Source organism: Equus quagga, chromosome 7 (assembly GCF_021613505.1).
Source record: "Equus quagga isolate Etosha38 chromosome 7, UCLA_HA_Equagga_1.0, whole genome shotgun sequence".
In the NCBI taxonomy this organism is placed as follows: domain Eukaryota; kingdom Metazoa; phylum Chordata; class Mammalia; order Perissodactyla; family Equidae; genus Equus; species Equus quagga.
Window position 1 is genome coordinate 38,909,013 of NC_060273.1, and position 26,674 is coordinate 38,935,686.

General features: G+C 45.8%; 1 protein-coding gene across 4 annotated transcripts; it reads left to right on the top strand.

The window, feature by feature from the left end:
- Positions 1-710: 710 nt before the first annotated feature.
- Positions 711-26,674, top strand: PRKRIP1 (PRKR interacting protein 1). Of its 4 annotated transcripts, XM_046668063.1 has the most exons (6): positions 711-867; positions 1,616-1,694; positions 2,513-2,613; positions 8,484-8,569; positions 9,522-9,589; positions 25,063-25,529. In XM_046668063.1, the coding sequence occupies exons 1-6, from the start codon at positions 742-744 to the stop codon at positions 25,155-25,157; spliced, it is 555 nt and encodes a 184-aa protein (XP_046524019.1). In that variant the 5' UTR covers positions 711-741; the 3' UTR covers positions 25,158-25,529. The 4 variants fall into 4 exon arrangements, with proteins under 4 accessions (XP_046524019.1, XP_046524021.1, XP_046524020.1 ...); XM_046668065.1 differs by lacking the exons at positions 9,522-9,589; positions 25,063-25,529 and adding an exon at positions 9,105-9,407; XM_046668064.1 differs by lacking the exons at positions 9,522-9,589; positions 25,063-25,529 and adding an exon at positions 9,017-9,141.

Genomic DNA, 26,674 nt, shown 5'->3' on the forward strand with positions numbered 1-26,674 from the left:
CAATAATCTTGTTTTCATCTGAGTTCAAACATGATTACAGAGCAGTCTTGATTATGCCTTGCTTCCATCACAGTCACAGAATGGCCTTGTGTGATGTTGGTGTTCCGGGAAATTATATCCAACAAGAGAACACCAAGGCCTAGCTGTGAGTGCCAGGCCAGCTCCCAGATGTGAGAAACAGCTTTCTCATAAGAAAGGCTCATTCACTCGACCGAGGTGTATTTGCTGGGTGCCAGATGCACAGTAATTCCAGGTGGACAAAAGAGACGCAGCCCCAGTCCTCAGGGAGCTCACAGTGACATGTTTGCAGCTATCTTAAATAAAGAGATTGTCAGAAATGGGAGGGGGAGGGGACCAGAGCCGAGAAATGGCCAGGACAAAGGCCCGGGGGCGAGAGGGGATGCTGAGAGCCATTAGCAGGGCAGCCGGCGGAGCCACGAAGCGCCCGGGGACTGGAGAGGTGGGCGGGGCCCGGACCCCCAGGCACGCAGGGCCACCTCCCCCCACCCAGGGGCGTGGGCGTTCGGATCCCCGATTTGCTCAGAAACAGGAAATGAAATCAAACAGCTTTGATCAAAATAACCGGCTCCACCATGGGCTTATGAATATTCAGCAGCCTGCTTCCGGCTTGAGACTCCGCCCCAGCCCCGCCCGCCTGGGAGACTGCGCTTGCGTCCCTGGCGCGCGGCTCTGTCGTCATACGTGCGCGCCGCCGCTTGCCGGGGAAGGAGGAAAGCTGTCATGGCGAGCTCCGCCGCCTCCTCGGTGCGACCACCGAGGCCCAAGAAAGAGCCACAAGCGCTTGTCATCCCCAAGAATGCGGCGGAGGAGCAGAAGCTCAAGCTGGAGCGGCTCATGAAGAACCCGGTGAGACGGGGCGCGGGCTCGACGGCCCCTCCGAGTCCCACTCCCTTCCATTCGGGCGCCTTTGGGGGCGCGCGAGCCCACCTCCCCCGCCTCCAAACTCAGGAACGCGGTACCCGAAGCCCAAGGCCAGTCTTTAGGAGAGAGTAAGCTACCCCGGAGATAGTGAGCTTCTTCGGTCCTTATGTTAGAGCCCCGCGTGGATGAGGGTGCTGTGCAGCGGCTTCCCGCGCTCTAAGACCCTTTCCAGTTTAACTTTCTATGAACAGAAGTATTAGACTGGAAAGATGGAATCTGTGCGTTAGCACAAGGGTTTATGTTCTTCTAAACAGCGCCGATTGTTAGGCGTTGGCCGAGACACCGGGGACAAGTCACTCCCCCCGTCCAAGCCTGGTCCCCTCAATCATGAAAATAATTGGATGAGAAGGTCTCTTAGACCTTTGACTGGAAAGAGTTGACTCTCTTACAGTAGGGTTAAAGTTCGGGGTTTCCAGCCATGAAGGGTGTCTTAGGTTTCTGAGTTCTGCTCTGGAAAGTTAAGTGTAGCCCTGGCAACGCTGTGGGCTGTGATAGACTCCCAAAAGTATACAGGATGAAGTAAAGCTGAGACAGAGGGAAGATAAAATCAGCTTTGGGTCCCAGGAGCAAAGCAGCCTTACTTCACAAGTCCGGTTAAAATTCTTTAGTTAGAAGAGATGTGACTCTCTCTGCAGGTTTATACTTACAATGCTTTCCTGTTTAAATGTTGCAGGACAAAGCAGTTCCAATTCCAGAAAAAATGAGTGAATGGGCACCTCGACCTCCCCCAGAATTTGTCCGAGATGTAATGGGTAATGTCTTGGGGGAGGGGAGGGCAGTATGTAAATATAATTTTTGAGGTGTAGATATAAAAACCCTGCAGTTGGTATTTGTTAATTAGATCTCTAACAGGAAAAAAAATGTTCGCTAGTTCAATTTTTTTGCTCACAACGAAGGGGTATTGTTGCTCATGGTTTGGCGTTAGAGAATTTTCTTCTGTGTTATTTTTAATAATATGTGTATTGTTTTTTTCTAAATGGGAATGGTTTTATCTTGTTGGGTTGTAAATTAACATATCCTAATTATAAAGAAAAATAGATAATAGAAGTATAAGAAAGTTTGAACCACCTGTAATTCCAACATCATACTTGTGACATTCTGATACAGCCTTCCAAACCTCTTTATAGTCAAAATCACTCATGCTAAAGAAAAAATGTTTTTACAAAAATATAGTTGTTCTACACATTCTGTTTGGTAACCTACTTTTTTCACTTAATATATCATGGACATCTTTTCAACTCAGTAGAAATTGAAAAATGTGAAATCATCTGGCTGGGCAGGGAAAGGTCATAGGCTCTTTTCTAGGTTTCTGGTCACTGAACTGCAGGCTGTTCCTCCTCTTCATACTGCATTAGAGTGGAATTTTTAGTAACTTCACATTCAGCATTCGTGCAGCAAATATTTAATGATGCTTCCACTATGCCAGGCGCTGTGCTAGATTCTGGAGTGCATTGGGGAATAGGGCAGGCATAGTCCTTTCTATTATTTCCAGTGTCTTTGGTGCCCTTTTGATTAAGGGTGCCCTATGTTGGCAATTTTCATCAAGAACTATGGACTGTCCTGGCTGTAGGTTCAAGCGCAGGGGCCGGCAGTGGAGAGTTCCACGTGTACAGGCATCTTCGCCGGAGAGAGTACCAGCGACAGGACTACATGGATGCCATGGCTGAGAAGGTCAGTGAGCGAGGAGGCTGGCTGAGCCCTTGGTGTGGGGTAATGTGCGCTTATAATTTTACAGAAAAGTGTTTGAAGAACAGTAGATCCACCTGGTCGTTGCTTGTGCAAGGCCTGCCTTCTAAAGTTGGTATGGGAAGCAGACCTCAAGTAGAGTGCAGGTGACTCTCAGGTCAGACTCGGCACAGCAGGGTGCTCACACTAGGAGGCGGGTGAGGGGAGGGGGACTTCCGTGTGTGTAGAAAGACACGGCAGAGTCCACTTTCCCCTCCAGGCCATTTGCCAAGAAGTGGAATAGAAAGCAGGATCTCCCACACCACTTGAGTTACTATTTCTCTGTTGTTCTCGCTCTTTCTGGCTGAATGCCTATAACTCCAGTTAGCTGTGTGTTTGGTGTGACTAGTAGTGTGCTTTCGTGTGTCTGCTGCTTTGAGTTTTCTAGCTTGGAGGCTGGCACTTCTTCATGACCAGTGTCTAATAATAATTGATTTAGAACTGAGAAGTGCTTTAGAAATTGTACTTTAAGAACTATTAACCTGGGGCTGGCCCGGTGGCACAGCGGTTAGGTTCGCACGTTCTGCTTCTCTGCGGCCCGGGGTTCACTGGTTCGGATCCCGGGTGCGGACATGGCACCGCTTGGCGCGCCATGCTGTGACAGGCATCCCACATATAAAAGGAAGATGGGCATGGATGTTAGCTCAGGGCCAGTCTTCCTCAGAAAAAAGAGGAGGATTGGCGGCAGTTAGCTCAGGGCTAATCTTCCTCCAAAAAAAAAAAGCACTATTAACCTTTCTGTTACTTGACTGGGAGAGCCAGAAACCTCTCTCTTGTTGCTCTGAAAATTACTCTTTTGGAGATTTCGCTTGTTTTATTTTATTTTATTTTTTTTAAAGATTTTATTTTTCCTTTTTCTCCCAAAGCCCCCCGGTACATAGTTGCATATTTTAGTTGTGGGTCCTTCTAGTTGTGGCATGTGGGATGCCACCTCAGCATGGCCTGATGAGTGGTGCCATGTCCGTGCCCAGGATCCAAACCAATGAAACCCTGGGCCACCAAAGCGGAGTGCAGGAACTTAACCACTCGGACATGGGGCCAGCCCGTTTTATTTTTTTAATTGACTTTTGGAGCTATTGTATCCACATCAAAAATCTTGTTGCGGGGCCGGCCCGGTGGCGCAGCGGTTAAGTGCACACGTTCTACTTTGGCGGCCCGGGGTTCACCTGTTCGGATCCCGGGTGCGGACATGGCACCGTTTGGCAAGTCATGCTGTGGCAAGTGTCCCACATATAAAGTAGAGGAAGATGGGCACGGATGTGAGCTCAGGGCCAGTCTTCCTCACCAAAAAGAGGAGGATTGGCAGCAGTTAGCTCAGGGTTCATCTTCCTCAAAAAAAAAAATCTTGTTGGATTTTTTACTAGAATTGAGTTGGCTCTATAACTTAACTTGAATGAGAATGGATATTAGAGTGTTTCGTCATTTCGTCTAGAAACTTTGTCTTTGGGGCTGGCCTGGTGGCACAGTAGTTAAGTTAGCACATTCCACTTCGGTGGCCCGGGGTTTGCCACTTCGGATCCTGGGTGGCACCACTTGGCGAGCCACGCTGTGGCACGCGTCCCACATATAAAGCAGAGAAAGATGGGCATGGATGTTGGCTCAGGGCCAGTCTTCCTCAGCAAAAGGGGGAGGATTGGCAGCAGACATTAGCTCAGGACTAATCTTCCTCAAAAAAAGAAAGAAAGAAAGAAAAAACTTAGTCTTTCATTTGTTTAAATCTTTTTGTATCTCTCCATTATGATTTATGGAAACTTTGCATATATCTTACCACATTTGTTCAGAGATATTTTATGTTTTCTGATTGCATTGGTGCTGGGTGGTCCTTTATATTTTGTTGTTGGCTACCAGTGAGAATCAGGAAAAAAATACTATCCTGTGTATAGTGTTCCTATATTTGCCCACCTTACTTAATAAAAATCAAATATCATTTGGCTAATTCTTTGTTATTTTGTATATCTGATTTCATCTCCTTAACACTGTGCGTGAGAGATTGCCCCTTGTTCTTAATCTTACAACATGTGCTGAAAAGTCCTTTTCCTCTATCTGACCCTGATGCCATGGAATACATTGGTGCATTTTAGAGAGATGCAGATACTTTAAAATAATGTTTATTTGTCTCCTTTTTATGAAAGAGGAAACCACTTTACCTGAGAGCGTTTGGTTTTCTGATAATTTGGTTTAAAAAAATACGACTCTCTTCCTGTATAGGAAATTAGAATTTCTGAGGCCGGCCCCATGGCCGAGTGGTTAAGTTCGTGCACTCCACTTCCGTGGCCCAGGGTTTCGCCGGTTCAGATCCTGGACGCAGACCTAGCACCACTCATCAAGCCATGCTGAGGCAGCATCCCACGTGCCACAACTAGAAAGACCCACAACTAAAAATACACAACTGTGTACCAGGGGGCTTTGGGGAGAAGAAGGAAAAAATTAAAATCTTAAAAAAAAAAGGGAAAGAAAATTAGAATTTCTTGTTATATAAAGGAGATAAAATACTTTAAAAAATTAAAACAAACAACGTGTAAAAATAGAATACTACTTAGCAATAAAAAGGAAGAAATTACTGATACATGTAAGAACATGGGTGATTCTTAAAGACATTATGCTGTGTGAGAGAAGTCTTGCACAAAAGAGACCAAATTGTGCAGTTCCATTTATATGAAGTTCTACAACAGGTAAAATGAATCTGTGTGAAAAAAAAATCAGCACAGTAGTTGTCTCTGGGAGTTGGGTGAGGAGTTGACTGGGAAGAGGTGTAAGGGAACTTCTGGGCTGATCCAATTGTACACTCGAGATTTGGGTGTTATATATAAGTATTACCTTAAATGGAAAAAATAGAAAACCCATACAAAAATATTAAACTCTAGTTAATGATATGCATGCTTAAATCTTTAGAGGTGAAATGTCCTGATGCCTGAAACTTACTTTGAAATGCATCAAATAAAATAACATGGATTGATGGATGGATAGAGGTATGGATATGTGATAAAGCAAGTAGCAAAATGTCATTTGTAGAATCTAGATGGTTGGTATACGCACTGTGTAATTCTTCAACTCTTCTGTGTTTGAAAATTTTCAACGTAAAACACTAGGGGCAATAGTAAAGCAGAGAGACAGACAAGGCCCAGCCCCAGTGGCCTAGTGGTTAAGGTCTGTGAGTTCTGCGTAGGCAGCCATGGTTTGGTTCCTGGGTGCAGACTTGACACCACTCTGTTAGTGGCCATGCTGTGCCGGCAGCCCACATACTAAAAAGAAAAAAAGAGGAAGATTGGTGATTAATTCAGCCTCTAGCCCCTCTCCCCTCCCTGGAGGTCAGGAAATGGGGCAGAAAGTTCCCCTGGCAGCTGTTAGCTCAGGGCAAATCTTCCTCAGCAAAAAAGAAGAGACACAGACAAGATACAGAAGAAATTGTCTAAATATTGATAGGAATCTCCAAAATTGAGTTTGAAAACTATCTTTATGATTTTGAAACAGAATGGGATCATTGCCTTGGCAGTTTTCACCTGGTATTTGCTTCTCCTGCAGCCTTTCTTGGCCCCCAGATGTTGGTGGTTCGTCTCCAGCTCCTGCCACCCTCTGGTTGTGACATTCTCAGTTCCTGTGGGAGATTTCAGGTGGCTTGTCACGTAGCTATACCAGGTCACTGTGATGAGTTTGTACTGTCAGGAATAAACCAAACTTTATATATACAGACCACTGGAAGCACTTTTTTCTTTTAAACTACTTTAGAGGGGAAGATAGAGCAAGCTGTTGTCTCAAATACCATCAGTTAGTCTGAAGTTTTTACATATTGATCAAAGACCCAGGGAAAATACAGAAAAGACAGAATGTTTCACAAACCTTGAGTCCATGCAGACACAAAGGTTTTTATTTCACGTGGTGAAAGATAGGCTCTGAGGTTAGAAGGAAAAGAAGAGGCAAGAGAATCCTCTCCTTTCCCAGTGACAGATGGGATGTCACCGCCCACAGGCTGCGTCCCACTTGCTCCTGCCTGAGCCCTTGCCACAGCCGGGTCACAGGCGCAGCGGCCCGCCGGGCCCTGTTCCGTTCACTTGGTAAGTGCAGCTGCTTTGGCAGCACAGATCGAGATGTTTATAGCTCCGCTTCCAAACAAACCAAGTGCTTGTAGTTAGCCTGTAGTTGTCCTGTTTAAAGCTATTTCCTTCTTGAAAGGAGACCCTTCCTTTTTCCTTCATGATTCCTGTCCTCAGAGCATTTCTCTGTCACTCTGAGCAGATCCACACAGCCTGGCAGTGCAGACTGTTGACCTTTATGGCTGTGACTGGAAGAAACAGAGATGACACTTGATATCAGTAGATGTCTTTGTAAGTTTACAAGTGCTTTCCTAGGTTATCGCATTTCTTTATTCTTCCTCAAGACTCTGGGAGAGAGGAATTATTATTTCTCCCATTTTCTAGATGAGGAAACGGAGGCTTAGGAGCAGAGAGCTGCTAGGAAGAAATAATACAAAGGATGGAGAGAGGAGTATATATATGTAGGTATATCTACTCGCATATACGTATATGGTCTGTGTGTGTGTTAGTAGCAGGTGATGGCAGTACGTGTTAAACAGCTTTAGAATCAGTCATTTGATATCTGTAACACTTAGGACTTGAAAATTCCAGTTCTGGCCCTCTGACCAGTCCATCTGCTGAGCTCCGGTCGCTGTCTATAAAGAAAGAACACACTCTTGTGTGTCTCTTCTTCTCTCAGTAGTCTGCTACACTTCTGACACTTCTGGTCACCAAATGTTTGGGGATTTTGCCCCACACCAAGCAATTCTGTGACACCAGCTGAGTGTCCTACAGTTGAGCTCAGTTCTGACACTGTTTACCTGGAGACAGCGTCAGATCCTTCAGGTGAAGAGCTCAGTCCCACAAGACTTCCTCCCCCCACCACCACCACTTGAAAGGTTGTCACCTGTGCTTCTGAGGGACTGGCTGTAAATTGGAGGTTTCTCATGATCCCCTCCTCTGGGTGAATTAATTTGCTTAGAGGGGCTCACAGAATGGAAGAAGCTGTCTTACTTACTAATTTCTGGTGTGTTATAAAAGGATATATCTCAGGAACAGCCAGGTGGAAGAGGGGTGCAAAGCTTCCATCCCCTCTGCCAGCACCTCCACATGGCACCGACCCAGAGGCTGTCCGAACCCCATCCTTGTGGGACTTTTGGAGGCTTCACTGCACAGGCACGATTGATGAAGTCATCGGCCGCTGGTGATTAATTCAGCCTCTAGCCCCTCTCCCCTCCCTGGAGGTCAGGAAATGGGGCAGGAAGTTCCCCTGGCCACCAGCCCTCTTCCTCAGGGGCTTTCCAGAAGTGATTCAGAGGGGCTTGTTCTAAATAACAAAAGACACCCATTTCACCTTTATCTCAGGAGCTATTTCAGGAACCAGGAACGAAACTATTACGATGAAAGATGCCCCTGCGGCTCTTAGATAGGAAATTTATAAGGTTTTAGGAGCTGTGTGCCAGAAACAGTGAGCAGAGACCAAATACATATTTTTTAGTAAATCACACCAGCCAAGGCCCTGGCCACACAGAGCTATAGTGCTGCGTCTGCCCTCGAGGACTGCACAGTGGGCTCCCTCAAGGACTTTGTCTCTCTCATATTTTGTGCATGAGTGGTATGTTAACAGACTGAAGAGTTCCTTAGCCCTCAGAGAGCCATTTATTGATTTGCTGCCCCACCTGTGGGGCAGCCTCTTACAGTGGCCCTGGAGACGTAGATGTGCCTTATAGCACCCCCAGTGGTGTGGCTTCTAGGGCTCTTATACCCAGCCCAGAGTGTGTCTAACTGATGGGGGGTCTTTTGCAGCAAAAGTTGGATGCAGAGTTCCAGAAGAGACTGGAAAGGAATAAAATTGCTGCAGAGGAGCAAACTGCAAAGCGTCGGAAAAAGCGGTAAGGGCTTTGCAGTGTCCCGTATCTAAGGAGACTGAAGCGCGGGAAGTGGGAGAGTAGATGGCTGGGGAATGAGTCCTTGCGGCCCAGAGTTCACCTGTGTGACCTGTAGAGGTCTTGGGTGTTACAGCCCACGGTGGAGCAGCCCAGTAGAGGAAGAGCTTTTCTTCTAGTACTTGGGGAGAGATCAAGTCACTTAGTGCCCGTCCCCACACCTCCCTCAAAATTGTTACAGATTCTCCAGAGCTTGGCGGTCAGCACTTTGGTGATCATGTGGATTTCTGTGTCCCATTCATGTCTGTAGTTTAACATCAAGTTTAACAAGATGCTCTGAGCAAACTTCCCATTTAGCTGCTTCTTTGGGGTCTGTGACCTCCTTGAGTGACTACATGAGTATACAGGCTGCTCCTGTGTGTGTGTTTTAATAAATGCTCCCTCAACTTTTAGAGAGCTGAGCAGATTCTCAAGACAGTTCCTAAATATCTTGGATGAAAAAGCATCTCCAGTATTTCTGAGATTGCTTTCATTACCTCAGGACTCACGAGGATTTGATCTTGATTCATGAAGAAAACAGTTTGATGATGATGATGATATTGGAGTAGCAGAATGATGGGAAAGTATTTCTTTTGTTTTATTATTGTAGTGTTTGTGTAATTATAAGTCTTTAAAGATCCTATAAGTAGATGTTTATTTTCTAGAATATACAATGAGGTGGTTAAGGAGTTAATGTACGGTCATGCGTCACTTAACGGTGGGGATAAGTTTTGAGAAATGTGTCAGGTGATTTTGTCGTTGTGCAAACATCATAGAGTATACTTAACACAAACTTAGATGGGATAGCCTACTACACACTAGGCAACATGGTACTAATCTTACGGGACCACCATTGTATGTGGTCTGTCATTGACTGAAATGTCGTTAGTCAGCACATGACTGTATTTTACATTTGTAGCCAGAAATTAAAAGAGAAGAAGTTAATGGCAAAGAAGATGAAACTTGAACAAAAGAAACAAGAAGAAGGTGAGTGGTACCCACATTTCTTGCTTGTAACCTTCTCAGTCTTGATCATAGTAGCTGACCTGTCAAGAATGAGATTTAGAGTTTGGAGCTGGGTGGCTGACTGCTGAAGAAATGAGGGCTTATTTCTATTATTTAGGACTCATTTAATTGCAAGTGTCGGAAAGCCAGACTGGCTTAAGCAAAAAAGAAAGATAGTGGCTCACATTAAGTCCAGGATAAACCTCCCTTCAGGCATGGCTAGTAAAGGAGCTCAATGAGGTTGTTGGCATTCACTGTTTCTCGCTGTCCCCTGGCTCCCTGTCCTCAGGCAGGCTCATGTCCTCCCTGTGGTTGTGAGATATCTGTAGCTGTTCCTAGAAGGAAAGACTGAGGGGATGTCCCTAGGAAAAGTGTTTTTGTGTCTCTTTGGCTCTGTTTGAGTCACTTGGCAAGTCAATTAAGAATCCTTTTGGCTACAAGAAACAGAAAAGTCAACTAGCAGTAGTTAAACAAAGAGGAGTTCGTTTTTCTCATGTAACAACAAATCTGGTGGTAGGTGGCAGCCCAGTGGGGTTCAGTAGCTCAGCAGTGTCAGGCCCAGCGTCTCAGCAGTTCTCTTGGCCTTTATCCTGTGGGCATGAGATGGCTGCTGCCACTCCTGGCATCATACCTGTGTTCAAAGCAGGAAGAAGGGGGGCAGGGGGTGGGAAGAGGTGACTGGTACTTCTCTGTGTTTCTTTTTTTTAACTGAAGAGGAAAAGACCCCCTAGAAGTGCCCAGCAGACATCTCCTTATAGCTCATTGGTCAGTACTAGGTCACTTTATCATCCCTTGCTGCCATCAGGCTAGATGACTAGAAAACAGAATTGCTGTGACTGTATTTAACCTTCCGTGATCCATCACTGGGAGCTGAGTACACTGCCACCCTAGACAGACAAGAGATTGTGTTAACAAGGAGGAATGGGAGTGAGTAATGTGTCAGTATCCTGTCCCACAGTGCTGCTAGTCCTGCCCACCTCTGAACCCATCACAGGGCCGGAGGTGCCAGCCATTTTCCTGGGAGCCCCTGGGCTGAGAATCAGGGAGAGAGGGACCCCAGATGGAAAGGACCAAGAATGCAAAGAAACCAAAAAATGATACTGTCCTCTACATTACTGAATCAGTGGCTGTTTCCTGATCGACTAGGCATGGGTCCTGGCTGGACAATCGTGATTTTTAGTCTTATGATAAAGTCAGACTTTCACTGACGTGCTGAAATATGATTGGCCCCTTCCAGGACCAGTTTCCTTCTGAGTTGTAAATGTACCATGTGACACAGTATATATGGTATGGTTTTAGACTGTTCCCACCATTTCCTAGAAGAAATTACTTTACAATGTCAAAATGTGATTGCTAGGACCTCATGCCTCAAATAAACCACCTCATTACTTTCCCTGCCCTCCCCCCTGCCCCACTCACACACGCACAGAGGAATGTGGAAGTATTTGTTCCAAGGGCTGGAGGATTGGGCACAGGAGCCAGTCTCATGTTCTGTTGGAGGAAATACTGTAGCTTGGACCCATTATATTGAGAAATAGAAAAGTCTCCTTGGCTCTGGGTGATTTGATCTTCCCTTTCCAGGGTTTGTGGTTTTTGCTGGTTATCATTGCTGCTATTTATGTGTTTACTGACCTTCCTGAACTAATTCTATAAAGCCTGTATTTTTTGTTGTATATGGCTACTGAAGTCCCTGCTTGGTTAGCTCAGTGGTCAGCTGAAGATTAGAGATTTCCTTAAGTGCCTTGAACCAGTAAGTCTCCCCAAGTCTTTGCCAACAGGCTCTGGGTGTGTGTTGGAGCACACCTTCCACATTCTGGCAGGCAGTTTACCATTTTGCTTAAGCCTTTACTTCCTCTCAAAGTCAGCCAGAAGTGAGATTAGGGCCATCACTTGTCTTTCTTAGACATGTGCACAGCTCTGCACATGCATGCGACCTTCGAGATTCTCAGCTTTTCCTCTTAAGCTTGTGGTCAATTTCTTGTTTGCTTCAGCTGTTAGCACTGCCTCAGGCAGCTGTGATGTTAACCCGTTGCCATTGATTGTTTTGGACAAACACCCGGGTGCAGGGTGGTGGGGGTGGGGGGAGTGATTTGCACTGAGTCAGATTGAATAAAGACAAGCCTTGAAAGTGGAAGCTTTCAGAGAGCTGCCAGACAGGTCACATAGGGACAGTGCGCTCGGTATGGAAAGTCTGAAGAACTCCCAGTGCAGTTTACCTCCTCCAGTGGCTACTAGGCTGCTGGTTTTCACAGCTACTGTGATTATGAGGCTGTTGGCTTTGGGGCCATGTCAGATCTGGGAACAGAGGGTAGGGACTAGGGCAAGTTAAAATGCCACAAAGCTTACTGTTGTTACAAAACTTCAGCCGTTTTTCTCAAACAATCCAATGAACGTTTCCAGAGTTCTGAAAAAGTTGTTTTTGATGATTATTATCAGTGTTGTTGATGCTTTTATGGAGGAGCAGATTTTCAGAGATCCTTACTCTGTCATTCGGAAAGTACTTTCATCCCTTTAAATTTTAACTTACCTGTAGTTGAGTATGTTTCCTGTGGGCATTAAATGTTTGGGTCATGTTTTTTAATCTGTTCTGACAATCTCTATCTTTTTATTGATACATTTAGATTTTAGGGCTACCATTTTATTTATGTGGTTTTTTCTTTTTTTTGGTAGTTCCCTCTTTTTTATTTCTGTTTCCTCTTTCCTGTCTTCTTTGGGATTATTTGAACATTTTTGTTATTTCATTTTAATTATCTATTGTGTTTTTAAGTATACCCCTTTTTAACTTTTTTATAGCTTTTTAGCTATTCCTCTAGAGAGTACTATATATATGCTACTTTCACAGTCTACTTAGAATCAGTATTTGACCACTTGAAGTGGAATGTGGAAACTTCCACCACATAGGTTCCTTTACCATTTATGTTATGTACCATTTATGTACTACATCTACATACATTGAAAATCCCATCAGATAATGTTATTATTTTTGTTTTCAATAGTCAAATATGTTTTAAAGATCTCAAGGGGGCCAACCCTGTGGCATACTGGTTAAGTTTGATGTGCTCTGCTTTGGAGGCCCAGGTTTGCAGGCTCAACTCCCAAGCGTGGACCTACACCATTCATGGTCGTGGTATGGCTGCGACTCACATACAAAATAGAGGAAGATTGGCATAGATGTTAGCTCAGGGCAAATCTTCCTCAGCAAAAAAAAAAAAAAAGAAAGAAAGAAAGAAAAGAAAAGAAAAGAAAGATCTCAAGGGGCGAATAGTCCAAAATAGTTACTCTTTCTGTTGCTCTTCCTTTGTACCTGATGTTCCAAGCTTCCCTCTGGTATCATTTCTTTTATGTCTGAAGAACTTCCTTTAGTCCCATTCAGTTAGAACAGGTTTGCTGGCTATGAATTTTCTCAGCTTTTCTTCATATGAGGCTATCTTTATTTCACCTTCATTGCTGAAGGACATTCTCCCTAGATATAGAATTCTGGATTGGCAGTTTTTTGTTTTGGCACTTTAGAAATGCTCTTCCTCTTCCTCTAGCTTCCATGGTTTCTGATGAAAAATCTGTGATCATTCAGATTGTTCTCCCGTCATTGTTTTTCTCTGGTTGCCTTCAAGAATTCTGTCTTTAGATGTCAGCAGTTTGATTATGATGTGTCTGCACATGGATTTTCTTGGGTTTGTCCTGTTTGGAGTTCACTGAGCTAATGGAATCTGTAGGCATATGTGTTTTGTCAAGGTTGGGAATTTTTTTCCTATTTTTTTTTTTTGTCTTTGTTGTTCATATTGAATAATTCCTGTTGATCTGACTTCAAGCTGTTTCTTTCCTGTGTCCTCCCCATTCTGCTATTGATCCTATCCAGTGAATTTTTTTTTTAATTTTATTTTTTTCCTTTTTCTCCCCAAAGCCCCCCAGTACATAGTTGTATATTCTTAGTTGTGGGTCCTTCTAGGTGTGGCATGGGGGATGCCGCCTCAGCGTGGCTTCATGAGCAGTGCCATGTCCGCACCCAGGATTGGAACTAACGAAACACTGGGCCACCTGCAGCGGAACGTGTGAACTTAATCACTCGGCCATGGGCCAGCCCCTCCAGTGAATTTCTTATCTCTATTATTGGGTTTTTCAAAAAAGTTCTAAGATTTCCACTTGATTCTTTTTTATACCTTCTGTTTTTTTCCTGCAGTTTTCCATCTTTCCATTTGTTTCAAGAGTGTTCACCCTTACTTCCTAGAAAAATTTTTAAATAGCTGCTTTAACGTATTCTGTAACTCCAACATCTGGGTCATTTCAGCATTGGCATTTGTTGATTGTCCTTGCCTGTGCATATTCAGATTTTCCTGATTCTGTATGCTGGGTAGTTTTCTATTGTATCTTGGGCGTTTTGAATGTTATATTATGAGGCTCTAGTCTTGTTAATGTTGTTTTAGCAGGCAGTCAGTCTGGTTGTGTTTGGAGCACAGGTTCTGACCAGCCTTTTGTGGGGTTGTGGGTCCACTGTCAGTTTGGTGTTCGAAGCTTTTGCTGTGCTCTCCAGATGTGTCTTGCATGTGCCCCCCAGTGGCCATGCAGGGTTTGGTTCTTTGAGTTCAATTCTCAGAGTGTTTGGTGTGGTGCTTAGGGCCAGAACCACGCCTGCTCTGTCAGGATGAGCCCAGATCCATAAACAACTTGAGAATGTCTCTTCTAATCTCCTCCCTCTGTGATCTCCCCGGTGGTTTCAGGTTTCCTAGGGCTCCCCTTTTCAGACCTCGACCCAGAAAGCTGGGGCTTTACTTACGCAATCTGCCACGTGCTTCCTACATCTGCACCTGTATCCAGGGGCGAGCGGTGGGAGGATGGAGAAGAAAAGCACCAGGGGCTTGCCTGACCATCTTAGGACCACAGCTCCTTTGATCAGAGAGAAAGGTTCCTGGACGTCATCTGAGTTTTTGTGCCTGCAAGCCCCCGTTGCCATCCCGGCCACTGTTGCCACTGTGCCCCTGGTGGGCTTGCCTGGGAGCTAGGGTGTAAGAGAACGGAGAAAAGAAACACAAGGATTTCCCTCACTCTGGGCATTAGGAGTCCCTTTTACTCCTCAAAGCAGAACTGGAGGGTTTCTCTTGGAGCTCTGTCTGTGTGTATTCAGTCTCCACTTCTGCGTGTTGGAGAAGTGAGTCCAGGCTCAGGGATACTGGAGGGGAAAAAAGGCCAGGAAACTCAGTGCTGTTCCAGTGGCACTTTATATTCTGGTCTTTTTCCTCAATCTGCTTACTTTTCAGAGTCCATGTCTTCTGTCCAGGTTCTCTAGCTGTATTCAGTCTAGAGACAGGGTCGAATGTGCTTGCTCTATCTTACCTGGAAGCCTCTATTTGGTTTTTTGAATTCAAATACAGGACTTTACATTCAGCTCCTCTGTATTTCAACTTGGTGTTATTAGCTCTGTTAATGCAGGTTCCCAAAATCCTTTGGAATTCTGATTCTGGAATTCAGCATGTTACCCTGTCTTTCCAGTGTTGTCATGGCAGGTTTGATAGACTTACCTCCTCTGTCCTTGGTAACAATGTTGAGCCACACTGTGCTGGGGCCAGAGCCCTCCAGCGTCCACTGGAGAGCTCCATCGAGGCTGGACGGACATGTTCACTTACTCTGAAGCTGGAGGTTTTCTCTAGCTAAGAATCAGCCAGACTCACTCTTCTTTCGTCTTGTCTTGTCACAGAGGTGTCCTAGGAAACTAAGAGGTCATTTGAAGTCAGGGAGTGAGTACAACAGATGTTAAGTTCCAGGCTCAGCTCTCACTCTGGCTCACCCTGGCCTCAAGCATCTGGCTTCTCCTGTTTGAGCAGACTGGTTTTTTAGCTTGTAAAATGATGAGCTCTTTCTAGATCTAATATTCTGTGATTTGATAACTTTGCCGAACGTGTTGCTGATTTACCGTATTTTGGGGGAGTTCCCTCACTGGTAAATCTAAGAACGCTTTCAGAACGAGAAACTGAGGTTAGTTTGCTCTGGGTTTGTACTTCATGAACCTGTACTGGGTCTGTGGAATCACGTTAGCTCTTTAGGAACTGCTCCCAGAACCGCAGGAGACAAGTGGCAGCATCCACAAAGCTGGGCTTTCTTCAGCCAACCCTTGCTTTTCTGACCCCGCTAGACATGAGGTGCATGTAACCATGCAGTTTCAGTGACCTTTCTTTAATTTGCCCCAGGCTGTAAAGAATAGTTGCGATCACAAAAACAGGTTTGAGTACTTTCAGGTAGATTTTGTCCAGAGCCTTCCACTCTTGCACCCTCTCTTGGGTCTCCCCTGTCCTGAGCTTCAGTCTATCAGGAAAATAGATGTCTGCGCCCATGTCACATCATGGAGTTACACCGTAGCAGGATGGTGTCTTTTCACACTGGGGGTTGTGACCCTGTACTCACTGGGTGAGAAAACAGGTGGGAGTTGCAGCTGTCGCTGTTTCAAACGTGGATAAAATAGACTAGAAAATAGCAGAGTACCACACTCTGAATAGGTATTTTGTGAAATTTTCTTTCGGTTTCTATGTGGGCTATGGGCTGTAGTCAAATTTGAAAATCATTGTTAGAGTACGTGGGCCCTATTCTTATAATTGTGAAGTTAGCACCTGTACATACTAAAAACTGATTAGTAATAATACGTGGTTGTATTTGCTTCGTACCAAGTGAGCAGGATAGAGACTGCTAGAGGAATAGCTGTCACAAAAATGGTTTGTGTGCCTTTTACCTCGCCTTCTCAGTTTCCTTCCTTATTTTTCATCTCATGAAAGAAAATCGATTTCCCAGCTGTCTGGTTGAAATGAGTAGAAACTTAATGTCGTGACGCTCAGTTGTGCCACAGGGTGGCGCTGTGCACTGCTGGGCTCTGGATGGACCGGGAAGGCAATCTCTCAAGCTTTTTGGCTCTTCTCAAAAGCTGTAAGGGGCAGCCAGCTAGGAGTTCCGCTTTGTTGTTGGAGAGGAAGTGTCCCCACTTGCTGTCCACGCGGGTCCAGTAATTCAGTGAAGAGGCCCTGCAGTGTGGGGCTGCTGTCTGAATGACACCACGGATGGCCTTAAGCCCATGTGGATTATTAAGAAAGCCTTGGACTCCCAAAACGATGTATTCTAACACCAGTGTTTCTTATCCTGACATAGGCCTGCCGACCAAAGACACCCAGGGTGACCTTAAGGTGATTTGTTACCAGGTATATAAGAGCAATTTCTAGCCTCAGCACCATTGCCATTTTGGGCTGGATGATTCTGTTTTGTGAGGGGTTATAGCCTGTTCATTGTAGGATGTTTACCAGCGTCCTGGCCTCTACCCTCTAGATGCCAGTGGTCCCCTCAGTCATTGACAATCAAAAATGTCTCCAGACATTGCCGCATGTTCCCTAGTCAGAAAGGGAGACAAAATTGCCCCCAGTAAAGAATCATATCTCAGGGCCGGCCAAGTGGTTAAGTTCGTGCACTCTGCTTCGTCAGCCCAGGGTTTTGCCAGTTCAGATCCTGGTCGTGGACATGGCACTGCTCATCGGGCCATGCTGGGGTGGCGTCCCACACAGCACAACCAGAGGACCTACAACTAGAATGTACAGCAATGTGCTGGGGGCTTTGGGGAGAAGAAGAAGAAAAAAAGATTGGTAACAGATGTTAGCTCAGGTGCCAATCTTAAAAAAAAAGAGTCATATCTCAACTGGGATCTGGTGTTCAGAAGGCACTTAATGTATGTTTCGGATTGAACTGTCTGTTTCAGTGCCAAAGTTTTATACGTACTATGTTGGAAAACTATCCATATCCGTTGTGTCTTTTGAGAATAAAGGTATGATATTTTGAGAATAAATAGATGATCATTTTAGAAATTTTTGGAATATGCAAAAAACAACGTCAAAAATAAAATTATCTATAATCCTTACTAAAAATAATCATTTTAACATTTTAATGACATTTCTTTTGTTTCCATTTTAATACATATATAAACCAATTATATAAATACCATATTTATAGCTGTCCTCATTTTATCATATAACATTGTATTACAAATATTTTCCCATGTCTTTGCAATTCCATAGTACAAGGAAGGATTTCTTTCTAGTCTCTTTATTTATCTGGTTAAAAAAAGTTAATATCAGTTTCAGTTACACTCAGTGGCATTTTACATAGTATTCCTGTAATCTGAATAAAATCTCAGATTCCTGGATTTTAAGATACGTGAACAGTAGTATAAGAGTAATGGGAAAAGCTCAAATATCATCATCCCAATAGATCACCTTTCTATCCATTTTCTTTTAGTCTCTCTCCATATGCACATGGCATTTGTATGTAGTTCTAATCATAATATATGAACAGTTTTCCGTTTTGCTTATTTTATTTAACATTGCAGGCATTTCCGCTCCTTCGTAGTTTTTTCAGTGACTGATAATATCCAGCAGTTGATATGCTATGATCTACCTAACCCTTTCCCTTTTGTTAGACATTAGATTGATTCTAGTGTTTGTCGTCTTGAGAAGACACTTGAATGAATATTATGTACCTGGCTCCCTCCTGCCTTTCTGGGTTTTTTCCTTAAGATAAATTGCCAGCAGTGGGAATTACTCGATCACAGACTATAAAAAGATTTGCATGGGTCTTGAAATGTGTTGCCAGTTTTTTTCCAAAGGAGTAGTGTCGATTTTTACTGCCATCAATCCTGGGCAATAGGGTACACTTTTATTATATCCTTGCCAGCACTGGCTTTTAAAAATTATTCCTCTTCGTGGATAAGAATGTGACTTCAGAAGAAGTTATGGTCTCACTGAGGATTCAATAAAAACCTTACAGGGGCCGGCCCGGTGGCGCAGCAGTTAAGTTCACACGTTCCGCTTCTCGGCAGCCTGGGGTTCGCCGGTTCACCATGCTGTGGTAGGCATCCCACATATAAAGTAGAGGAACATGGGCACGGATGTTAGCTCAGGGCCAGGCTTCCTCAGCAAAAAGAGGAGGACTGGCAGTAGTTAGCTGAGGGCTAATCTTGCTCAAAAAAAAAACCTTACAGAGGGGGCTGGCCCCGTGGCCGAGTGGATAAGTTTGCGCGCTCCGCTTTGGCGGCCCAGGGTTTTGTCATTTCGGGCGTGGACATGGCACTGCTCATCAGGCCATGTTGAGGCGGCGTCCCACATGCCACAACTAAAAGGACCTGCAGCTAAGATATACAACTGTGTACCGGGGGAACTGGGGGAGATAAAGCAGGAAAAAAAAAAAAAAGATTGGCAACAGTTCTTAGCTCAAGTGCTAATCTTTAAAAAAAATAAAAAAGATAACTGAAAAAAAAGAACAAAAAAAAACCTTACAGAAATCTAGATCCAGATGTGGCAGGACCGCAGTACAGCCTTTGCTGTCTTCCCACCTCACCTTCCACACCACCCACCTTTGTACGGCCTCCACACTCTGTAGAAACAGAGAGTGGGTTGTCATTCGTTCCTCTTCTTAGATAATAACAGCAGCTAACACTTACTTAACGTTTGTGTACCAAGTGCTTTGCGGGTGTTAACTCACACAGTCCTCACAGCCCTGGGAGATAGGCGGTGGTGTTATCCCCATTTTACAAATGAAGGACTTTAGGCGCCAAGTGGTGACAGAAGGCGCAGAGCTGCAGGGGGCGTGAGCAACTGGGCGGGATTTGATCCCAGATAGTGTGTCTCCACTGGCCCAGCGCTTACCCAAAACCTAGTCAGCAGCCCCTGCATTCCTGGCCCTCCCTGTCTGGCCCTTTCTCATCTCTCCCTCCGCCAGTTTGGCCTGGCCACTTCCTTCCGCACGCCCTCTGCTCTCACTGAGCTCACACCTCTGTTCTGCCGCCTCCCTGAGCCTGCCCAGACTGTGCTCCTTTCTTTTTCATGCTGCCTGACTCCCCATCTTGCTGGAGAGCTTCTGCTCATCCCGCACCTTCCTCTTGCAGTGTTTTCTTTGTAAAGCCTTTCCTGACCTCCCTCCCCACCCAGCCTAACCCATCTAGCCTTTCCGTCCCCCTTGCTCCCGGAGGGTTTTGCACATACTTGGTTATAGAATCTGCTAAATCACATCCTGTGCTTATCTCTTCAGCTGTAATCTCAGTTCCATGAGGGTAGGACAGTGTCTGGTGTTTTTTTAATAAAAAAAGCTTTTTGTCTTAGCTTTACAGAAAAAATGCAAAGACAGTATAGTACAGAGAATTCCCATATACCCAGTCTTCCCTATTAATATCTTAAGTTAATATGGTTCATTTGTCACAATTAATGAGTCACTATCGATACATGTATTAGCTGAAGTCCATACTTTCTTGAGATTTCCTTAGTTTTGACCTAATGTCTTTTTCTTATTCCAGAATCCCAACCAGGATATCACATTACATTTAATCATCATGTCTCCTTGGGTTCCTGTTGGCTATGACAGTTTCTGAGGCTTTGCTTGTTTTTGATGACCTTGAGAGTTTTGAGGGTCAGGTGTTCTGTACAATGTCCCTCAGTTGGGATTTGTCTGATGTTTTCCTCATGATTAGACTAGTGGTATTGATTCTTGGAAGGAAGACCACAGAAATAAAGTCCCATTCTTTATCACATCCTGTCAAGGCTGTATACTGTCACGATGACTCGTTACTGTTGATGTTGACCTTGTCACCTGGCTGAGGCTGTGCTTGTCAGGATTCTCGACTATAAATTTACTCTTCTTTCCCCCTTCCTACACGGTCCTCTTTGGAAGGAAGTCACTGTGTGCAGCCCACATTTAAAGAGTAGGGGTTTATGCACCCCCTCCGTGAGAGCGGAGTAGCCACATAAATTATTTGAAATTCTTCTGCACAGATTTGTCTCTTCTTCCCTGTTTGTTTATATACATCACTATGGACTCGTGGATATTTATTTTATGCTTCAGGCTTTATCCTGTTTGTCTTTTGTTGCTCAGATTGCTCCAGCTTTGGCCATTGGGAGCTCTTTCATTTGGCACCTGTATCCCTTTTGCACATTCTCATCATTATGGGCTTTGGGGTTTTGTTTTGTTTTGTTTCTTTTTTCTCTGTTTAGCACGTCCTTGCTTTCTGGCATTACAAGATATTCCAGACTTATCTTGTATATTTCCTGCCGAGACCTAGAATCAGCCATTTCTCCGAGGAGTCCTGGCATTAGAGATCAAGATCTGGGAGCCAGGTGTGCACTTTGCTACTGGGGTGGTTGTTTTTAGCCCCTCTTAACTGCAAAGCAAGAAAATATGTATGTGTATACTAACCAGTGTATATACACATATCTACAGATACTCGAGTATGTGTGTAACCATCTGTGTCTATTTATATTAAGCTAAACATGAGTTACTGATGTCTGCGACTCTACTCCCTTGCCATATGGATCATTCTAGCCACCTCAACTTGTTTGCCTGTAACCTCCCACTCAAACAGTGAGTAACCTGGCTCCCACCATCCACCATCCATTTATTTAATTGGTCAGTTCCAGGATACGTGGATAATGGTTTCAGAATTGTTAACCTGTTGCCTTTGGGAAACAACTTTATAAGCTAGAGTACAGTTCCTTTTGCATTGAGTTTTACAGATTCCACTATTTCCAGAATTACTTAGGTCGGCACCTTTCCCCCACTGCCTTCACAGAGGTGGTTTCATCCATTTGTAATACAGTTGGATTCATATGTCACCTTTTGCATTCCATCCTGGGATCCTTGACATCCTAAATGATTTTTTAAATTTGCCTACATTAAGGTTTATTCTTTGTGCCGTAAAGTTCTGTGAGTTTTGACAAATGCATGGTATCATGTACCCACCATTAGAATATTATACAGGATAGTCTCACTGCCTTTACAAACAATCCGCTGTGCTTCACCTGTTCGGCCTCCTCCTCACCCCAGTCCCCGGCAGCCACTGGTCCATCGACCATCTCTACAGTGTTGCCTCTCCCAGAGTGTCATATGGTTGGAATCATACAATATGGAGCCTTTTCAGACTGGCTTCTTTCACTTAGCAAAATGCGTTTTAGGTTCCTCCATGTCTTTGTGTGGCTTTATACCACCTTCCTTTTTATCGTGGAATAGTATCCCGTCGTATGGATGTACCACAGTTGTTTATCCATTCACCTATGGAAGGACATCTTGGTTGCATCCAGTTTTTGGTGATTGTGAATAAAGCTGCTACAAACATTTATGGGAAAGTTTTTGCGTGGATATCAGTTTTCAGATCAGTTGAGTATATATCTAGGAGGGTGATTGCTGGATCATATGATAAGAGTGTGTTCAGGGGCCGGCCCGGTGGTGCAGCGGTTAAGTACACATGTTCAGCTTCGGCGGCCTGGGGTTCGCCAGTTCGGATTCCGGGTGCGGACATGGCACTGCTTGGTAAAAGCCATGCTTTGGTAGGTGTCCGACGTATAAAGTAGAGGAAGATGGGCACGGATGTTAGCTCAGGGCCAGGCTTCCTCAGCAAAAATAGGAGGATTGGCGGCAGATGTTAGCTCAGGGCTAATCTTCCTTAAAAAAAAAAAAAGTGTGTTAAGCTTTGTAAGAAACTGCCAAACTGTCTTCCAAAGTGGCTGCACCATTTTGCATTCCTTTCAGCAATGAATGAGAGTTCCTTGTTGCTCCACATCCTTGTCAGCAATTGGTATTGTCAATTTTTAAAATTTTAGCCATTCTAATATGTGTGTTGTGGTATCTCGTTGTTTTGATTTGTGTGTGATAGCATCTTTTTAACTCTGTGTCCTCAGCATTAAGCAGAGTAGTAATAAGCACTTTATTATTTATTTATTATGTTGAAAGAATGAACGGGTGAGATAATTTTGTCGAATTACCAAATGACTTGAATGTGCGCCAGATTCCTAGGCTTCTCCTCTTTGAGAGTGATACTTCTAAGCCCTGGTGGCTTGTTTCCACACACAGGAATCAGCTGTGTTTACTGTCAGGTGAGGTACTACATTTTCAGGGGCTCGTCAATCCCAAGGAATGCGCGGAGCCCTCCTGTTCCTCAGCCCCTCAGGCATCTAAAGCACAGCTTTCCACAAACATCCGGTCAGTCAGGGTTGCACTGTTTCTTTAAGATCAGAATTACAGATCGCACCCTCGGCTCTGTCCTGCTGGGTTTAGACCTTTGTGGGTGTGGCTGGTTCTTAGAAAGGCTCAAGGCAGACAGACCAGGACTGAGTTACAGGACACAGCAGAAGTAACCAGCAGCTTCAGCCTTGGCAGACCAGGTTCCAGAGCAGAGCTCCCCAGCTGGTGTGTGGGGAACGGCTACAAGTGGCAGAGCCCTAATCCCCTGGGCCTTCAGGGTGGAGACTGCGTGCCCAAGGCCTTGGACCAGGTGCCCCAGGGGCCCGAGAATGTCCTTTTCCACGCATGTCTCGACATGAGGGAGCTTTGGAAATGCTGCCCCAGGAGTCCAGGGAGCTCAGAGCTAGGCTTTAGATCCACCTCCAGCTTCTCACTCAATCTCTGCATAGCAGGCTTTTTCGCTTTTTTATTGCGGTAAATACACGTAACATAAAATGGACCATCTTAACTGGTTTTTAAGTGTGCAGTTGAGTGGTGTTAAATACATTCACGTTGTTGTGCAGCCGTCACCATCATCCATCCTCATAACCCTTTTCATCTTGTAAAACAGAAGCTACGCCTATTAGACACTAACTCCCCATTCTCCCCTCCCCCCAGCCCCCGGCAGCCTCCGCTCTACCCTCTGTCTCCATGAATTTGACTGTTCTAAGTACCTCGTGTAAGAGGAATTCTAGAGTATTTGTCTTTCTGTGACTGGCCTATTTCACTTAGCGTGCTGTCCTCAGGGTTCGTCCATGTTGTAGCACGCATCAGAATGTTCTTCCTTTTTAGGGCTGAATCACATCCCATTGTGTGTCTGCCATGCAGTGTGCTCACCTCACCCTGCCTCCACCTTGTCTTTCTTTTGCCTCAGTCTCCTTTTCATTTCTGCAGGCAAGGTAGGCAGAGACCTAGAGAGTCAGCTACTCCAGATTTGAATCCTAGGTCCTTGTTTTACTGATTAGGAGACCTTGAGTAGCAAATTATTTAACCTCTCTGAGCTTCATTCCTCACCTGTAAAATGGATTGCCTCCTAGGCTGTTGTTAGAATTAAACAGTGTACGTAAAGGTTTACCCAGTGCCTGGCACATAGTAGGTCTTCAACGAATAGTAGCTATTGAAACATGCTCACCGTTTGTACTTTTGAAATTTCTCGTTCCTTGACATGAGATTGAGGAGAAGGAGGAATACCCTGCATTAATTAAATTAACCTTAGAGGTCGTTTCAGCCCATGGCCATGAGTGCTCTTCAGTGTCCCCTCCTGGGGTGTGGGGGTGAGTTTTAGCCTGTGCTGTGTCTTGGGTGTCCCGGGGCCTCCCACCTGAGGCTCTTTGTCTGACCCTGTGATGACAGCAGTAGCGAAGCTCTGGGTGCCTGTGGGCTCTGGAGTGCTGGAGTGAATTCCGGCCTGTCTGCAGGGAGGAGGCCCATTGGCGGGCCCAGGTGAGCCCACCGTGCCTGCTGGTGGCCACAGGAGTGGACTGTGAGCTGGAGGGCCTGTCTGCCTCTCTGGGCTCTGGCTCTGCCCCGTTCCAGCTCTTGCCCACTGCCCTGCTCCCGAGAGGAGGGGAAGGGGAGGTGGGGTTGGGAACAGGTTGTCTTTGTGCTCTGCTTCTGGCTGGCTCAGCTGCACTGTGGGTACTGGCAGTCAGGCCAGGGAAAATACTGGAATTCAGAGCTGCATGTAGAGTGCAGAGAGAAGGTTTCTGGGTCTGTGGGAAGAGCTGGCAAGGTGGCATATTTGTGGTGGGCAGAGCCCTCTGCTATGCAGTTTTTGAAAATCCTTTTGCAGACTGCGGTGAGAGCTTGAGGCGCCAGCAGGAGTGTTGTCAGCCCAGCGTTAAATGTTAAAAGGCTGGCTGGGGAATGTCGCCTTGCCAAGGTGACAGACATTGGTGGTAATGGTGGCCATAGAAAAAGCACTGAGGCCCAGTTTATGGGGTTCTTTTTTTTTTTTTTGAGGAAGATTAGCCCTGAGCTAACTGCTGCCAATCCTCCTCTTTTTGCTGAGGAAGAGTGGCCCTGAGCTAATAACCATGCCCATCTTCCTCCACTTTATATGTGGGATGCCTACCACAGCATGGCTTGCCAAACGGTGCCATGTCCATACCCAGGATCCAAACCCGCGAACCCCGGGCTGCCGAAGCAGAACGTACGCAGTTAACCACCGCGCCACCGGGCCGGCCCCTATGGGGTTCTTGTGTGTGCTTCGGGACCTTTTTATAAGGATGAGATCCACCCACTAGCAGTGGTGGGTCAGTTTTGTGACTGACCCTTTATACGCAGGAAGTGGCACTGGGGACTGATGGACGTGAGGACCTCCTCTGGCTCTTCGCTGTCCTGTCCGGAAACAGCTAGTTCTTAATTTTCCCTCTCCTCCTGTTTGAAAGTGCCCCTTGATTCTCTAAGTGAGTTTGTACGTCTCTAATCCGAATGTCTTGTGATTCCAGGATCCAGTCAGTCCCAGGAGCAGCCGTCCAGCAGCTCTGAGGAGGCGTCTGGAACAGAGGAGGAGGAGGAGCCCAGCTTCATCATGGGACGGTGACAACGTGTGCCACAGCGGCTGTCTGGAGCCTGGCACACTCTGTGACCACGGCTTCAGAAAACCCTCCACACGACTGAGGGGAGGGGGCTGTTTCAGCTCAGTTTCCCTCCCAAGGCCTCGCTGGGTAGAAGCACATGGGCACCCGTGCTGGCTGCTCCCAGTGCCCATGTGGGCAGGACTCAGAGCCTGTGGGACAGACGACGGGCTCCTGGACGCTCAAGCGCACTGCCAAGCAGCGTTCATTAATGTTCCCACTGGAAGGGGGAGATGTATAGCCCTCTGCCCCTGCTTCCTGTGCTCCCGTATTTGGACAGTGACGAGTTTGGGGCTGGTTTCTGTGAAAGGAATGTTTAGTAAAGAACAGAAAAAGTTTGTTTTGTTCAGGCCTGTGTGACATCAGTTACAGAAGCTGTAGACAAGGCTGTGAAATGACTTGATAGGGATGGGGCCTCGAGATTTCCTATTACATGGGCCTGGTCCCAGACTCATGAGGGAAGTGGCCTTGGCCCTGCGGCTGACTCTCACTGCAGGGCGTCCTGCAGCTGAGAGCACAGACTGCACCCCCAAATACGTGCTCCTGCCCAGCAGCTCCCAGTACACAAGTGCATACTGGGAAGCCCCAGGCATGCACAAAGGGAGGTATGGGCCTGACCAGCGGGGCTGAGCCATAAGGCGGCTTGATGTGTGAAAGGAGTTTGGGGAAAACAGCTGGAGACTACAAAACAGGTAGAAAATCTAGTCTGGGCTGAAACAGAGTAGAGGGCATGGGGAACCCTGGCTGAACTGGAAGGGACGGGGACGGACTGGCCAAAAGCTGCATTTTCATCCTAAAATCAGAGGGGATCTGAACAGAAAATGGGAGGTGACCAAGGGCAACCTTTCAGACCAACAGGAGGGACAGAGTTGGTTCCTCATTAGAGCCGTTGCTCACTTTTTGGATTATTTATCTCCAAGTTTCTGAGTACATTTTGTGCCTTTTGTGGAATTTGATCGGATTAAGGACATAACGGTTTTGAGTGAAGGGAAACTAAGAAACATTCTACTTTTCCTTCACTTGGGCTGTGTTGATTTCCCTGGCCCGCCCTGAGCCACGTGGCATCTGGCCTAGCTGCTGTCCCTTCAACCGTTCAAGTCACAGGAATTTGTCTTTCCCAGGAAGGTGCAGTGGAAAGTCAGCCCTAATAAATGAGCGCACGCCCTGGCTGGACATTTTGAAACCCTTGTTTCTCTGTCAGGGCCTGGCTGCATGTTGTGTGTTTTGTTCTCCTGTCTTTGAACTGTTGGTTTCCTTACCTGCCTCCAAAACGTGTGTCCTGACTCCTGCTTTGAGTCTGCGGCCTGGATTTCCTGGGTGTTGTCTTGCACTGGGGGCTGTGCAGGGGCCAGAGCTTGGAGCCTGAAGGCCTGGGTTTGAGTCCTGCCCCCTCCTCTGCTGCGATGGGGACTCCGGGCCAGTCACTTCCTGCTTCTGCCCAGTGCCCCTGGCCAGGAGCTGAGGGGAACACCCCAGCAGGTGT

Excerpts from the sequence above, each read along its gene's own strand:
- PRKRIP1 (XM_046668062.1), top strand. The coding sequence starts at position 742 with ATGGCGAGCTCCGCCGCCTCCTCGGTGCGACCACCGAGGCCCAAGAAA. Across the intron at positions 868-1,615 it reads AGCGGCTCATGAAGAACCCG|GACAAAGCAGTTCCAATTCC; the intron begins GTGAGACGGGGC and ends TAAATGTTGCAG. Across the intron at positions 1,695-2,512 it reads ATTTGTCCGAGATGTAATGG|GTTCAAGCGCAGGGGCCGGC; the intron begins GTAATGTCTTGG and ends TCCTGGCTGTAG.